At 34.6% G+C, this 17,945-nt stretch overlaps 1 protein-coding gene across 17 annotated transcripts in view; it reads left to right on the forward strand.

Annotated features, from left to right (window-relative positions):
* Positions 1 to 17,945, forward strand: part of adam12b (ADAM metallopeptidase domain 12b) — a 159,355-nt gene that overhangs the window by 77,315 nt on the left and 64,095 nt on the right. For all 17 annotated transcript variants that reach the window (XM_073928655.1, XM_021467445.3, XM_068214608.2 and 14 more), the window contains 4 exons: positions 1,640 to 1,711; positions 1,934 to 2,103; positions 4,691 to 4,775; positions 13,833 to 13,981. In XM_073928655.1, coding sequence (XP_073784756.1) covers positions 1,640 to 1,711; positions 1,934 to 2,103; positions 4,691 to 4,775; positions 13,833 to 13,981 — 476 coding nt within the window. The remainder of the gene's footprint in view (positions 1 to 1,639; positions 1,712 to 1,933; positions 2,104 to 4,690; positions 4,776 to 13,832; positions 13,982 to 17,945) is intronic.

The raw sequence follows: 17,945 nt of genomic DNA on the forward strand, positions 1-17,945 counted from the left end.
ACGAATTAGGCACTGAACTGACATAATGCAGTATAGTTACATTTCCTTGTGAGATCAGGCTGGGTACAAACACACACATACACACATTGTGTTCTATGAACAGTTTAAATTGCATGGTTCCTTGTTACATAAGAGCACCTGATATGTGCATTAATGTAAATATATATATCACAATGACTTGCCTTCTAATCATGTTCAATAAAACTTAACATTTTTCTTTATAGTTTAACGATTACTAGTTTGTGTTTTGTTTTGTTTTGTTCTTCAATTTGATAGTTGTGAATGTTATAAAGGCTTGAAAAATGCGACAGCAGCACATCGTAAGAAACAAAGTACGTCAGACATATTTTTTGGCCACTTCATTTATTTTTGTTAAAAAATTCTTGTTTTTTTAGCTAATTTTGTTTGATATAAGTTGTATCCTAATTTTAATGTTATTTTATTATTTATTATTATTATAAAATGAACAAGAAGATTAAATAAAAGTCAGTGAAATGAAGTTCGTTCTCAACAATGCCCACTATCATATTTCCAGAGCCAAATCAAAAGGCCACAACAAAACACTTTTGCACTTGAACTCTAATATCTACTAATCAAGCTTAAAAAATCAAGGGAAATGCGCTGTCGTACACAATTATATTTGCTTACGTACTGTGCAGTATTTAGGTTACGGTGAAGTTTTGGTTCTTTGTTTCACCTTAGTTGGCCAAACATAAAGCAGGTCATAGAGGGTGGAACTTGACCAGAAGTAGGGCAATGCTCCCAAATGATCAGACAGGAAACAGGAAGTGCTGTGTATAAAGCGAACATTGGATGTGGGAAAAGGAAACTGGGCAGCAAGAAAGCTATCATATTATCAACACAGCTGTGGTTTAATGTGTGTGTTTGAAGGAGAAAGAGGCAGATTAGGAAGTTTCTCATTTTCTTTCAGCTAATTACATTTTCATGAAACAATATCTGACTAGAAATGCATTTCATTTATTCTAGTAATTTAGCCTAATTAGGTTCTTTCTAAATAGATCCCACAAAAACGCTATAGTAATTAATAGTAAAATACTATAGTGTAAATGACTTGCTTCAATCTGTTGTGGTAAGTCTATTGCTTCTATAGAAACACAACTATCAATATAAACAAACTACCCAATAGACAACTGTTATTTTTCTACCACTAGGTTGTACTTTGCTACAATACACCACAGGTCATTATAGTAAACATTAAAGTATACTACAGCATGTATTACAGTGTATCTGTTCACTGTAGCATATATTACTAAAGAGTTGTGAATACTATAACATATGCAGTTTAACAAACTTTAGTAGAGTTCATAAACAATATTTACCATACATTTCTATTGTATTTTTTCAAGTGGGATACATCAGTACAGAACCAAAAGTGAATGGCTATCACACTCTTTTTGTCTTTGAGTGCTATTGTTCAGTGCCTCTTAGCCAGCGGTAATGATCACTTCTGAGTGCTTTTAAGAGTGTGCCATTTACACACACTTCTGATAACAGCCATATAAATGACAGTTTGGACTTACTGCCAATCAAAGAGCCCAGCGTTGTTTAAAAAATCTATCTAGGCTGCAGTTTTATACTGATTTGATATCTCACATATGTCTTTTCTTTCCCTACTCAGTTCCAAAAGCAAGGAAAAGATGTGGAAAAGGTTAAACAAAGGCTAGCGGAGATCGCCAATTACGTGGACAAGGTATTAAATGCCATTCTTTGCCTGATAGAATGAGAACACTTGATTAGAAGTTTTAAATAGATGTCTGACTGTCAGATATGAATGTCGAACTGCTGAGGTAAAGAACGAGCTTTTAAATGAAATGAAAACCTTTGAGTATGAATTGACTGATGGAAGAATGAATGTACTGCTGGGTCTTTGGATGTATTGGTAGTGTTTGATTTACTGTATGTGCTTTCTTAGTTTTACAGAGTGCTGAACATCCGTGTAGCTCTGGTTGGACTGGAGGTGTGGAGTGATGTTGATAAGTGTTCAGTAACCCAAGACCCCTTTACAACCCTGCACGAGTTTTTGGACTGGAGGAAACTTAAGCTGCTACCTCAGCGGCCTCATGATAATGCTCAGCTCATAAGGTACAAACACACCTATATTACAAATATTTTTCCAACTTTGGTTCTAGCTAAATTCATGCTTGTATCTTAAGGTCAGGTAACATCAAGAATGACAACTCAATATACAGCATCCTCCAAATTTTAAGCAGCACATCTGGTCTATTAGAATGATTTCTGAGGCAATGAAGACTGGATTAATTATGCTAAAAATCTGGCTTTGCCATCACATAAATTATTAATTTTACTAATATGTTAGCTTTAGAACCACAGGAAGTTTAAAATTTATCAAAAAAAAAGAAACTTTCACGCACATTCATTGGCGGTTTAGTACCTCATATGCAATTATAGGCTATATTTAGACCGCCTAGTTTTTCATGATTTGTTTAGTGATTTTTTATTTTTTTTGCGATTAAAAATGACTGATTTCATGGCAGTAATTCCTAGAAATATGCTGACAATTGTGTGATTAAAATAAAAATGACAACGACACAAATCAAAGCTTCAAACAAATACAAATAAAGCTTCTTTATTTTTGTCTGTTTTCAAGACAATTTCTAAAACGTTAGGAATTAAGCCAAAAAATAAACAGAGGCAGACTGGCCATCTGGCAGACCGGGCAGTTTCCCGCTGGGCCGACGTACTTTTTGGGCCGGGCTGATCATCGTTTTATGATCAGATTGGCCCATAAAACACTTAGCAGACTGTCGTGTTTCTCTCCCTAATTAATTGACGATACTGTGATCTGTGATGCTCTGAAAGTAAGATGTTTCTTTTCCAGGCAGAGCAGCTCATGTGACATAATCTGCAGCCCATTGGTTCTTTTCTTTATTGACATTGGGCTGACCCAATCACAAACATCCATTTTGGGCTCTGTGTAAGCGTGCAACATAGGTGTGTATTTGTCAAAGTAGTCGAGAGTCATGTCTGTTTCTCACGCGCGGGAAAGCAGAATCGGCAAGCAGGCATTTTCCTCTTGTCTTTGTTCAATTCGGTCACTTTTAGCGGTTGTCATCTGTGAACCGATCTGATGTTCCATTGCTCTGTTTACTCCAACTTTTTTTTTGATGTTTGAAGCGTGTCAAACACACAAACACCATCCCACTTATTAAATTATTTTGCAATTATTTTGCGTTTAGTTAAGAATTTTGCAGGATTACAAAAATTTGCGACTTTTTGTTGATTTTGTGTGGGATTCAGTGATCGCAGAATTGCAAAAAACTAGGAGGTCTGTATATTACAAAAAGTACCATATTGTTAGGGTTATGACTTCATAAAATGTGACGAACATTCAAAGGTTAATTCTAAAATCCAAAGTCCCTTTAACGCAAGTCATTTCACATGGCGGCCTTCTTTGAAACACCTCTTGGGCAGTATACTCGGGCATTCTGTTTGAAAATCAAATGTTCCAAAACGGCCAAGCTTACGATTACATTACATATTTGGAATCACTTATAAAATGTTTAGTAAAGTTTAGTTTCTAAACGTCTGAACCAAACAAAATTGCAAGCGCATGCACACTCAAAAGCATTGAGATCCCGACACCAACCTCATTTATTGTCATTCCACACTTTATAATCCTTTGGACAATGCTTTGTCTGATCACGGTGCTCTTCTGAAGAAATACACAACTTGGTCTTGATGGCGAATTTCTTCCAGAAATGATCGTGATTTTTTTTGTTTACAAGTTTGAGCACTTCATGTGCTGTCATGTGATATGCCTTTGACAGGACGAACTGTTCCTCGGGTTCGTTTCATACAGATTACAAAACCAAAAAACTGTAGTTTTCAAGTGCTTTTAGTTCATTTAAAAGCACAGATTTGAAGCTAAAAGTGTATATATGTTTTATGTCTGTGAAGCAAGTATTTCCTGGGATTCCAGTACATTTGTTGACCACCAAACAGTCGTATAAGCTAAGCTTTTCCCCCAGAGAAATGTCAGTCTATAGCAATCGATGACTGGCTCATGTACTAGTAGGCGAGGCTTTATTCACCATACTGACCGTTAAACTTTTCCACATTCAAAACTATAGAAGTGATACATCTCGTGTATTCTAGAGTCTTTGTAAAATCTAAATAGAAGCTTCAAATGTAAATATAATGTGACAAAGTAGTTCCAGAATTCAAGTTGCTGTTTGAAAAGAGAAAGCAAATATTTAAGTCTGTTAATAATGTTTCACGATATTCTACTGTATTTATGTCAAGTAAATTTAACCATGTTAAATTTAAATGTTTAAGTCATGATAATAATTTGTACCTATACATTGTTTTATTGAGATATCCTAATAAATATACTTATGAAAAAGCCAAAAGTACCCCAAAGTGGAAAATAAATACAGAACAAGCAGTAATGCAGTACTGTATAACTTGCCAGTTATGCTAAATGAATATTTTTGGCCTTCCGACCTGTTCCCTTGGTAAGCGGTATCATATTGTGAGTTGAGTATCATGATATAGCTTGATCTCTTTTCAAATAGTTAGACCTCTTTTTTTATTTGCATGTTCAGCTGGTGGTCTGGTAGAAAGTTATGTATCGGTCTTAATCTTTTCTTATTTGGCTACACCAGTTAATTGTCATGAATTTAACTGCATTTTCATTGTCTTGCGGCAGCGGGGTGTACTTCCAGGGCACCACAATAGGGATGGCTCCCATCATGAGTATGTGCACCGCTGAGCAGTCAGGAGGCATTGTCATGGTGAGAAATCAATCATCACACACTCTGGGTCCCATAATTAGCACATTCACACTGTGCTGCACAACCATCCAGCTGTTTCAAACCTTCATGATTTAAAAGCATCCAAATTTAAAGAGGTAGTTCGCCCAAAAAATTAACATCCTGTCATTAGTAATCACCCTCATGCTGTTCCAATCCCGGTAGATAACGTTTTACATTAGGACTAAAGCCTCGAAAAAAGATACTAAAAGCATTTTCAGGTTCTTAGTCCCCTTCATTGCAATGAGAATGTGTGTGTATGTGTGTTCAAGGAAATTGAGTCATACAGATTTGGAATGTCATGAGGGTGAGCAAATAATAGCAGGGTCACTACACCTCATCCTTAGGTACTGGTTGTATCCCACACAGACCCAGATCCATTAAATCTGATTTTGTTTGGTTTTAATTTCGGAATTTTTCAACTGATCAATAGACAAAGGCTGGTTGTTTGCCCTGCACCCAGCAACCATCGGTTATACCTTTATATATCTTTCACTTTCATCAGGTTAAACTGCCTCTACATTCTTTTTCATGTGTTTCTTGGTTTATTCATGTTCCCTGGAAAAACAGACACCATTTATTCGACTGCTGCTCTTTAGTTGTGTGTTTTATCTTGAAGGGCCAGTGTTGTGGAGTAAAATACCAATTCGACTGTTGTGAAAATCCAGTTTTTATGTTTGCATGTATTCCCGGTGTTGTGTTATGCTTGAAGACAAACTACAGTATCCATCCATTGCTGAGCATGTTCTCCTTAAAACAACCCTGTACTAAAGGTATTTTCAGGCATATAATCTTAAAACTGCCACTGTTTCCTACCATCACAACCTAATCACATAAAAATTCGGAATAGGGAAACATCTCCACTGTCTTTGTCTTCTATCACCTTCTTCAAAATTAGTTTCTTGTTCAAATGTACGTGTGACTTAACCCAAGACTGCAACTTGCAGATGTATAGTTTTTTCTACTTTAATAATAATGATAATAATATCTTACATTTATATAGCACTTTTCTGGGCATTCAAAGCGCTTTACACATAGGGGGGAATCTCCTCATCCACCACCAGTGTGCAGCATCCACCTGGACCGCACACCACACACCAGCTGATTGGTGGAGAGTAAACTGATGAAGAGTGATGAAGCCAATTATGATATGGTTAGGAGGCCATGATGGACAGTGGGCAAATTTGGATGCTGGGGTTAAACCCCTATTCTTTTTCGAGGGACATCCTGGGATTTTTAATGACCACAGAGAGTCAGGACCTCAGTTTAATGTTTTATTCAAAAGACGGCACTCACTGAGTAGTGAAGAGTCCCTGTCACTATACTGTGGTATTAGGACCTACACAGACCGCAGGTTGGGCACACCTGCTGGCCTCACTAACACCACTTCTGGACAACAAAAAGCTTTCCCATGTGGTCTCCCATCCAGGTACTGACCAGGCGCAGCGCTGCTTAGCTTCAGTGGGTGACCATGTGAGAGTTGCAGAGAGCTAGCTGCCAGCTTTAGTTATGCAAGTGAAAGTGGAGCAGGTAATTCAAGCTTGTCTGATGAATGGTGAGGACTAATTAGCATATTCATGTTATATTCATATACTAAAAGTTAGGTAAGGGTATAAAGTTATATTCATATTATTTAAAGGCATGAGGAAATTATTTTCACAGATTAAAAAAGAGATGATTAAAGATTTTTGATATTCCAGGATGTTTCTTTCAGATAAACTAAATCTGTATTCAAATACATGCAAAAATATTTACTTTGATATTGATAAGATATTTTGAGTTCTGTATGAGGTTATTAATATGTAATAGATCAATTACATCCAGCAGGTTTTTTTGCCGAGTAAACCCCAACAATATGATCAGGACTGACATGTGCACCCAGAAGGAGTTTATTTTGTGATAACCAGCTGGATATTCATATGCCGCTTATTTTACAGCTACTTCATACATAAGTAAACGCTAAGATGCAAAATGTTGATATGAGTCAAAAATTTGAATAGCTCACTGAATGTGAAGCTACTGGTTTTTCTAGCAAGTGCAAAGTAGACAGACATGTAAAGCACATGTTGTCATTTTCCATCTTTTTAGTGTAAACATTTATCGAGACAAGAGATATTGATTTGAGATGATACTGTTCAAATCTTGCTATCATTAAAAACAATTGTTCTGTCAATAACACAGAAACAGTATTACAGTTTCCCCTACTGAAAACCTTCAAGAGAGTCTAATAACTACTGTATAACAAAGATACAGGGGGGCAGTAACTGCATATGCATGAAACAAGAGAAAGAAAGAGAGAGTTTGTTATACCTGAATGACCTAATTAAACAATTGTACACAAACTATTCATTCAAGCTCATTGAAAACAAAGCTTCCATGAGTAAACAGTTCTTTGTAAGCATACTGTATAGCTCTGACTTTAGTTGCCTGCTTGAGGTAGGATAACAAACAGCTGTATGGCATGATTGACCAATCAGAATAAAGTATTACTGAGAGCTCTTGTAATAAAAATGTATATTCGTATAAACAAATTAAATAAAAACATCTAGTACAACAATGTAATTTTTTTAATGTTCTTAAAATGTTCAAAACATTTTAGGCAATGCATTTACATTATTTCTTGTTTATTTTAAAATTATTTTAAACATTTTCAGAACATTTCAGTCAAGTTATATTAAAATGGCATGTTATTAGAGCATCCAATCCACATTATATTAGTAGTGTTCTAAAAATGCTTCCCTTATTACACACACACACACACACACACACATAGGAGGCCATGATGTGTGTTTGTGTATGTGTGTGTGTATATATATATATATATATATATATATATATATATATATATATATATATATATATATATATATATATATATATATATATATATATGTGTGTGTGTGTGTGTGTGTGTGTGTGTGTGTGTGTGTGTGTGTGTGTGTGTGTGTGTGTGTGTGTGTGTATGTGTGTGTATACATATATACATATATATATATATATATATATATATATATACATATATATATATATACATATATATATATATATATATATATATATATATATATATATATATATATATATATATATATATATATATATATATATATATATATATATATATATTAGCATTATTGTGGAAGGTTCTTTGTTAGAATGTTTTTTGGTTGTTTTTTTTGGTTGTTTTACGAAAGCACGATTTGAACAACATTAGATACTAACATTTACACAACTTTTAAAGAACATTACAGAATATTCCCTGTTAGCTGGGATGTGGACTTTTAAAGAAAACTTTAAGAAGGCTGTTTATGATCTTGTAGCACACAGCACTTTTACTGGGAAAATTAATCCACTAATCTACATGCACAGGAGCTGTAGAAGGTCATGCGCACGTTTAATCTACTTTTTCTCTCACCCATCCCAAAAGCTGCTTGTCAGTCAATGCAGCACTATCCTTATACGGCCATTTATCGCAGTTTTTGCTGCTCTATGACTAAATAACACACATTTACATTTTTATTAGTCTAGATCTATCATCCATGCCACTGTAATAAACTGTCTCTCTTAAACAGGGCCTCACAGAGATGAAGTCATTAGCCATAGGTCTGACTTACAAACTATTGTGCTGCTGTATGATAAATGATTTCCATTACTTTCTTAAAGGGGTAGCTCACCTGAAATGAGATTCTGTCATCAATTCCGCTCCCTTATTCTTGGTTGCAAAAGTGTGTGATTAGATTTCTTTTATCAAAAGGTTTTATACTGTACTTTTTACATACAAAGAAAGTGAAAGGTCACCAATCGTGGTACCACAGGGTGTGTGCGGGGTCTTAAAAAAATATTAAAAGTTGATAAGTCAATGTAGAGAAATTTAAGGCCCTTAAAATTATTAAAAAGTCTTAAATGCTATTTTGCAAGGTATTCAATTATATATTGTTTTTGATTATGCAGTGTATGATTGTATGCTAAAGTTTGCCTGAATTAAATCTGCAAATATATGAGGATGCTTGTGTCTAGTTTATGAAATTAATTAAATCCTGCTAGATTTCACATCACGCTGCTTGTTTATTGCAGTAACTAAGGAAAAACTGTTATATCTGCAGTTCTATTGACCTTATTCTCCATGTACGGGTGGGCGCAGCCAATTGAATCTTTTTGACTTGAGACTTCCGGTCTCTTCCATTCTTCCCCACTTCCATTCATTTTTAGTTATTAAAAACCGCTTGTTCTGCTGCTTGATGTTGTAAGCTGACATTTTCCTATTATATTATTCTGCTTTGTCTGTATAGTCATGAACATACTTGTCTGTAGAGCAAGTAGTTTGATAATTTTCTGCTGTTTAATATTCCTATAGTCATTTCTCCCATAGGAAGCTGAATCGGAAGTTATAAAACAATCGCAAAAACATTCGCACTTTCGCATTGCAGAATAAGGTCAATACGCACCAACCTGCTGAATTATTATTAGGTTTAATAGATTTTTATTCAGTATATAAATAATGTTTTGGTTTTGGATTAGTTTCTTACCTTAATATTTAGTCAATATACTGTAAGTCTTGCAAATGGTTCCGGTTGAAACCTAAAGTGGTTATAAGGTCTTAAAATGTATGGAAAGAGTCTTAAAAAAGCTCTTAATGTATTCAGTTTTACTCTCTGATTGCTGTATATCCTCTGTACCTAAAATTACAGATTTTGTAAGTAATTGTTAAAATATCAAGCCATTTCCATGCGTGTTCAATAAGAAAAGGTCTGGAGAATGTTTTCTTCAATGCCAAAAATATTAGTAGTTTATTAGATACAAATGACCAATTAGATGACAGAGCTCTGGGTTACGTTACCTCGATGCAATACAAGAATTACATTCAAGAGGTTCGCAACTAACTTACATTTCCTGACTCCAGCATATATACACAACTGATAATAACAGGTGGAGTTTTGGTTTAACGTCACTTATCAGTAGGCCGACACGCAATCTGCGCGCACAAAATTACGCAGATTTTCAGCAGAATTCCGCAGATTTCTGCAGATTTTTAGCCCATTATTAATTCTGTTTATTTACTTGAGTTAATGTGGAAATCTGAATTTATTTAGTTTTTATTCAGAAATTTATTACTTTTTATTTAATATATTAAGGTTGTAGTTATGATACTCCGCTGGATACTCCCAAAATAATTCCGCAGAAATCAGAAGATTTTTACCAAAATTCTTTGAAATAGCAAAAAACGTCCGCAGATTCCGTCTGGCCCTGCTTATCAGTCATTCTGCAGTCCTTTGGCTCTTGTACCCCAGACATACTTCCTCTTTCGGCAACCCCTCTCTGCATACCAGAACTGAACATTTACTTCCATCTTTAATATATTTCACAATTTCCACAAGCATCATGACAACTTGTGACATGTCTAGACCACTGTTCTGGAACAAAGGCCCCCACCCTAAATTTATTCTTCTATTTCCCTCTTGTTAGCATGTTCATTTAAAAGTATGCCGCACAGTAAAAAAGAGGAAGTGTGTCAGGTCAATATGTGGTATCATACAATAGAAAAAGATTGATTAATCTGTTGTTAGTCTAAACATTTCTCTAATAAAAAATAAATAAAGACACAAAAGTAATAAAAATAAATTCCTTTTTTCCCATATTATATAAGATTTGACTTTGTTTTTTACTCAGCTTAATGTAATTCAAGTTAAAAGACTCAAAAAAGTACATTTGACTCAACATTTTGTTTACTATAAATCTCCACAAAATTTCATATATACAAAGCAAACACTTTCAACTGCATTATTCATTTTTTGTCATTTACTTGGTAAACAGATGCATGAACATTCTGCCAAATATTTCTCTTTGGGTTTTGGGACATAACAAGTAAATGATTACAGAAGATTCATTTTGGTAACACTATTCAGTCAATTTAGATTAATTAAAGATGGGATGGAAATGGAAGAGACAGACGGGACATGAAAAGCCAAATAAAACGAGACACTAAGCAGACCAATGTATTTTTGCATTGCTTTCTGTGGTTTAAGCGACATGTTTCCTTATGCATGTTTCTTCCTCCCTACATGCACATGGCGAACAGAGGCAGAAATTGAATCTGGCTGTGCATTAAATCATCTTGTACTATGTTTTAAGTCTGATCAGCTTAAAAAGCATTCCCAATCCTGTCCGTTGACTAACAAATTATCTAAGAAGATTTGATTCTGACAGTTTGACCTTTGTGCGAGCAAATTTGAAGAAACCATAATGGACACATTGTGCATGATTATAGGAATCTAGATGTTGGGAATGTCTTTGATAGGAGATACTCTATAAAATCTGGAAGTAACTTGACAGAAACCCAAAAGCACTTAAATATGGCTGTTACCACAATAAAGGCATGATCTTTTCAATGTGGCAGCTTGGTAGTGGTTTCTTGGAATAGTTAAATCTGGATTTCCCAGGGAATTAACCACAGTATTAGTCTGCAATTATGCTCGAAGAGGGGCAAGTCAGTCACACTCAAAAAAAAATCAGTGGCACCCTATAGATTCTGAATAAATGAAATGAGGCAGAGAAATATCACCCCTGTTGGCTCTGAAATCCAAGATGAGCCTGTCATGTTCCTCACCCTGTAATCAAAGTAGGAAATGGCATTTTGATGTACAGTGAAATGGGGAAAAAACACAGTCAGGGCAAAGTTCTGTGAAAAGATGGCAGCTAAATTAAGAAGAAAAAAAAAGATCTGTTTCTGGGTTATAAGAGGTGGTTCGCTGGTAACCAGGTCACGTTCGTGAGGCAGCAGGGAGGTTTTCTTCACCTCAGCTGAAATGGATAATGCTGAAGCTCGGCTTTGTTCTCTGCGAACAGATGATGAAGGGAGCAGAAGAAAAAAAGGAAGGAGAATAAGAGCAGTGGTGCTTGTATATGTGTTTTATGGCAAGCTTTAAAGATATTTTAAAAGAGTGAGTTTGAAAGGAAAAGGATAAAAATTCAGGAGCATCCACAGTCCTTGAAGACGTTTAATAACAGAATCAGTCTTTTCTTCGTAGTTTATTATTCACTGATTGTGTTTTTTTTCCAGTCTAGTATGCATAAATAAGTGATAGATGGACATAAATAGACACTCTACAGTATTTCTTACTTCATTATTTTTTATAATTACATTTACTTAATAAGGTATCGGTAACACAGGGAGTCAGGTACGTATTTAGGCAGGCAGACAATGATCAAAGCAGGAGCAAACAGAAGCACAAGGATAATCCAAAAGCTTAGTCGTGTTATACTGAGTTCAGATTGTGTTCTGAATGGAAATGACATCAGCCATTACCTACAGCCAATGAGAGTGCAGCATACACTAGTGTGGGTATCTGCAAGCCAGCCTGAGGTTGAGGGAAAAGTTAAAAGGCTTATTTTCAGTCTATTTGGACCCAAGAATAACTAGTCGAAATTTGGCAGGAGCACCCATGTCTGTTTGATGTGTCATCTGAGCGATACCACAACTTGGTCAAAAAAGAAAAAAGTTTGAGAAAAAACGTGAAAACGTAGTTTGTGTACCAAGACAAAGTTGTCGGCGATTCTCCTATTGTAAAGTCTTGCAGTGTGAAACCCCCCTCTCGCTGATCTATCCTAAAGTGTAAACACAGCATTGACTGGATGCTAGCTCAAATAGTCACGCAGTGTAAAAACATCTGTGACATGACTACTTTGATAATCCTTCTGTCTGAACTCTGCATTAACAGACAAAGTAGTCGATACAGGCAAAATGATATAAACAAGGCCAGGGTCAAAAGCATGACAAGACTAAGCAAGGAAACTATTAGAAATGTTACAGACAAACAAGACTCAGCACTGTGTGTGTGAATATAAAGTGTATATAGTCCAGGTAATCACTGATTATGAGTTTCAGCTGTGTGTGTGTGAGTGTCCGGATTATTGTCAGCTGTAGCGAGTGTGGATTGTCGCACAGCATCGTGGTAGTTATAGTTCATGTGATGAAAGATGAGTAGTTCTCCAGCGATCTACATAGGCTTAAATCACTGCTGATTGAGACAGCATCAAACATCAGTTTTATTTGTGATGTTACTCACCGCAAAGTAACTGCCAAGGTGTGGCAAAATGGTTCTTACTGTAGGTGGATGAGTGTTTTTTTTCACCATTTATTCCAGTTCCTCAATGACTCTAATTGGTAAAATGTTTTTCAAAGAACCATTTTTTGTAATTTAAAAAAATTCTAAAGAAACTTTTTCAACTTTAAAGAACAGGTTCCATTGATTCCAAAGGCTCTTATGAAAACCATTGATGCCAACAAAGAACCTGTGTTTTATTTTATGTATATTGACAAAATTCTGTATTTATGTGTCTATTAAATGTAAAAAGATGTGAAGAAGGTTGAATGGTTTAACATCATCATTGTTTAAATTGGTGTGGAAAAATTTTTTTTATTAAGGATCAGCACATAAGCGCGTAAAAGATGTGTACCTGCAAAAGACATTGTTTAGTCTGAAGTGAGTGAGTGAGTGAGTGAGTGAGCTGGGGTAGTGTGTGTGGGGTTGTTTTCTGTATGATGAATGAATTTAGCCTGGATACCCATTCATTTCCTATGGCGGTCACTTTTGCCCGGGAACAACACAGGTGTAACAAGTTAAAACACTCAAAATTGAATGAAAGAGGTGATCCTCATTTTTATATTTTTATATGTTCAAATGCATAGTGCGGAGGATATCATAAGACCTTGAGACAATCAGAGGTAAAAAACAATATTTATAAGTGTTTGAAGTTGTAAATCGGCCAGATTTGACCCGAACACGACAGGAAGATTAAGTTTAAAATTTATTTAAGTTAGATTGAGGTAGATTGAAAATAAAAAAATAAATAAAAAAGTTGCCCTCCCCCAAAAAAGATCAAGACTTGTGTTGATTGAGCTAATAAAAAAATTTTTTGAGTTTAGTATCTCTTAAAGAATGCCCTTTTATGTTGAACACATTCACAAACACACACACACACACATACACATACAGAAAAATACAGCACAAAGTAATGAAATGACATCTTGTGGTTTCCTAGGATCACTCGGACAATGCTCTTGGAGCTGCTGTGACTCTGGCCCATGAGTTGGGCCATAACTTTGGAATGAACCACGACACCCCAGAGCGAGGCTGTGGCTGTAGGATGACCGTAGACCGTGGCGGATGCATCATGACCCCCTCTACAGGGTGAGTGTGTGTTCGACAAATTACTCCCTCTCAATTTACAGGAAAGACCAAACAGATCAAGATCTAACTAGTCTCCAGTAACCCCTCTCATACTCCTGAGTGGAGTAACCTGTCTGGACGTGATGTATTAATGCAGTGCAGACGCATCACTCTGCAGCTCAATTAGTCTCGACGAGCCCCATTATCTGGAGAACAGGCAAATCAAGCTCTCATCATTCATGCACACAAGAGAATAATCAGCCGTTTACCTGCATCTTATTGACCAGGGGTTAATTAGACGTCTATCTGTGATGAATTTGCACTACATACCCGTGCGTCAGCATTGACGTGAGCTTAGGCTCGAATTGAGCCTCAAAACTCGAAGATGGGTGGAAGACTTGCTTTGTCCACTCAGAAATTTGGATTTCAGACATGCATCCGTCGTCTGGTTTCTCGTGATAACGCGCTTGTGGGTAATGGTTTTCGGTGTGTGACTGGTCTCGGACATGGGTAAACAGCAGGTTGATAAGGTGAGGCTGGCTCATAATGGGAAATTTCTCTCCCTGCACTTAGGCCAGTTTACCTTATCAGACAATGAAGCAGAGAGTCAGCTGGGATGGGTGTTTAGATGTGTCGGTGGAGTTGACGGAGTGTGAAATCTGCCATCTTTTTTGGCTTTCAGTTATGAAGCCAGGTCGAGCCAATCACCTACACCATAAATGTCATGTGACTAATTGCTCTGGAGTGGCAGGACAGCAACAGCAGGACAGTGCTGATTGGCTCATGGCATTATGAGACTGATGCAATCCTTTGATTAGTGAGGTTTGATTTTTAATGTTCATTTAAAAAATCTAAATGATCAGTGATTGTTATAATGTCCTAAAATAAATGTAACATTTATATATATAAATATATGGAATGTATGGAAAGTTAATCAGTGTTTATTGTAAATGAAAACTTTGGACAGAATCTTGCACTATGGGGGATTTTGAATAAACAGTCAGAAGTTATTAGGCCCTCCTGTGACATTTTTATTCTTTTTCAAATATTTTTGTTATAAGTGATGTATATTTTTCACAGTATTTTCAATATATATTTTTTCTTCTGGAGAAAGTCTTATTTCTTTTTGGCTGGAAGAAAAGCAGTTTTAATATTTTTTATATTTTTGTAAGTTTAGTAAGTTTTTACCTTTAACTAATTGGACAGCAGAGAGTATAGACAGGAAAGCGTGGGGATCAGAGACAAGGGATAGATCGGCACAGGGCCTAAGGAGGAATTGAACTCGTGAACAGTGCCATGTGTTCACGCCCTAACTACTACACCATTATACAGTATATACACCAACTTAATATCTTGGAAAATAAGTAAAAAAAATGTATACTATTATCATGGCAAAGACAAAATAAACTAGTTATTGGAACTACTATATTTTTCCTTTTCGAAAGTCTGCAGGACAAACCATCGTGATACAATGACTTTCCTAGCCTAATTAACCTAGGTAAGCCGATGTTACTTTAAGCTGTATAGAAGTGTCTATATATATATATATATATATATATATATATATATATATATATATATATATATATATATATATATATATATATATATATTATATTATATAATTTTCAACTATTTAACTATTTTAAAGGTTTTCTCTCTTACAGTGTTTTTGGTTTTGGTATGTCAGACACACAGTGACTTCTAGTGACTTTGAGATATTCCAGGATTAAATCTGTGGCACTTCAACTTTTTTTTTTTTTGTTTGTTTGTTTGTTTGTTTTGTTTTTTTTATCTAAAGTAAGTAGTTTACAGTTTCAGAAAGTCAGTCTCTAGTAATCATCAGTCCGCTCTGGACTGTGACTGCTTTGCAATCTCTCTGCTGTGACTGTCTTATCTCATATAGTGGGGATATTTTTGTTGGACCGCTGCTCAACTCTGGATCTCGGCCATAACAAACAGCACAAGCCTATTCTCCCATTATGTGTTCATATGACAACAAGACAACACACAGAGAAGAAACTGCTCTGGGCTTTTTTTTTTTTTTTAAATGTCCTCAGAGGTGTTTTGTCATCTATTTCAGCCGCAGGTACCAAGGGAGGTTGACATCATTTTTACTTTTCCCTTAAAAAATTCATAGCTCCAAATTTCTCCAGCAGCGCAATGGATGAATACTTAAAGGACTTGGCGCTTCTGTAAAAAGAATGTGCTTTTAAAAGAATGCTCAAGTGCTAAAGCTTGTCTGCACCTTTCAAAATAAACCATTCGCTCAGCGGAGCGCCGTTTGAGGGTTTGGAGGTCGCAGTCTAGAGTTGTGGTGTGCACTTCTGATAGGTTCATGTAGGGTTTGTTTTGTATTGTTTTGGGGCAGTGCACATGGGTTTGTTGTATCAGTGAAGCTGTGTACTATTGCAGAGTCAGGAAAACACTGACCTATTTTTCACTTCCCAGGGGAGAGACGCAAACTTCCTTGGTTTATTCAACCCTAAAGGCCGAAACTGCATGGACACGCATCTCATAGACACAAAAACAGATCTACTACGTGGAAACATACTGTTGGTTATACTGTACATGAAAAGAAAATCTGTGTTAATCAACGTTTTTGTCTTTTTTATACACTTTTTGCATATTTTCTGAAAAATAAATTTGCTTTTGAAAAATACATATTTTTTAAGAGAAGCAAATAAAAAAGTGACTGTAAAGACATTTATAGTGTGACAAAATACATTTATATTTCTACAAATAAGCAAATTACAGATTTCTGAAGAATCATGTAACATTGAAATGTTATTACTGCTGAAAAATTCAGTTTTGACATCAAAGGAATACATTTTGTATAAAATATTTATAGTTTGAGCAATATTTTGCAAAGTTTTTATAATAAACAGCATAATCTTACAAATTCCATTTTTGAATAGTAGTAAATCTAGTTTAGTTTTGCTTTGCTATATAATTTATTATATAACATGTTATCTCATTTTCTTACACAATTACAATTACAAAGTGATATAAAAATGTAAAAGCTATTTATCATTATAATTAATTAATTTTAATAATACTTGCAAATTATATGAAGAAATCTAAATACACTTGAAAGATGATATCTGTTTTAACATTAATTTATTTTTGCTTGAATTATACATGAATAAAATCCTTTGATAATCAACGTTTTTGTCTTTTTAAAAGTATTTTTACAAATGTACATGAAAAAGAAATTTGATCTTGAGAAATAAATATAATTTTTAAAAGAAGTCATTTCAAAAATGACCATAAAGACATTTAAAGTGTGACAAAATATGTTTATTTTTCCTCAAATAAGCAAACAACAAAGATTTCTGTAGAATCATTTGACAATAAAACATAATTACTGCTAAAAAATTCAGTTTTCACAACAAATGCATACATTTTGTATAAAAGAATTATAATGTTGCCATAATAATTCACAATATTATTATAAGATACAGCATAACAACTCTCACTGATTACAATTTTGAACAGTAGTATATCTAGTTAAGCTTTTGTTTTGATATACAATTTAAAATGTAATCTTTTTTGAAAATATTCTTACTTATTCATATTACATATACATTGTTATATTAAATTTAAAAAAGCTGTTTATCATTATAATCAATATATTTTTTTTAAATATTTACAAATTATAAGGAGAAATATGAAAACACCTGAATGATAACATCTGTTTTAAGATTAAAATATTTTTGCTTGAATTATAAATAAAACCCTTTGTTGATTAACATTTTTGTCTCTTTTAATTTTATTTATATATATATATATATTTTACTGGAAAAATAAATTAGATTTTCAGAAATATTATTTAAGGAAATAAGTACGAAAATTACCATAAAGACATTAATAGTGTGACAAAACATTTATTTTTCTACAAATAAGCAAACAACAAGTTTTCTAAAGAATCATGTGACATTGTAAAAACATAATTACTGCTGAAAAATTCAGTTTTGACATCAAA

Source organism: Danio rerio, chromosome 17, assembly GCF_049306965.1.
Source record: "Danio rerio strain Tuebingen ecotype United States chromosome 17, GRCz12tu, whole genome shotgun sequence".
Lineage (NCBI taxonomy): Eukaryota > Metazoa > Chordata > Actinopteri > Cypriniformes > Danionidae > Danio > Danio rerio.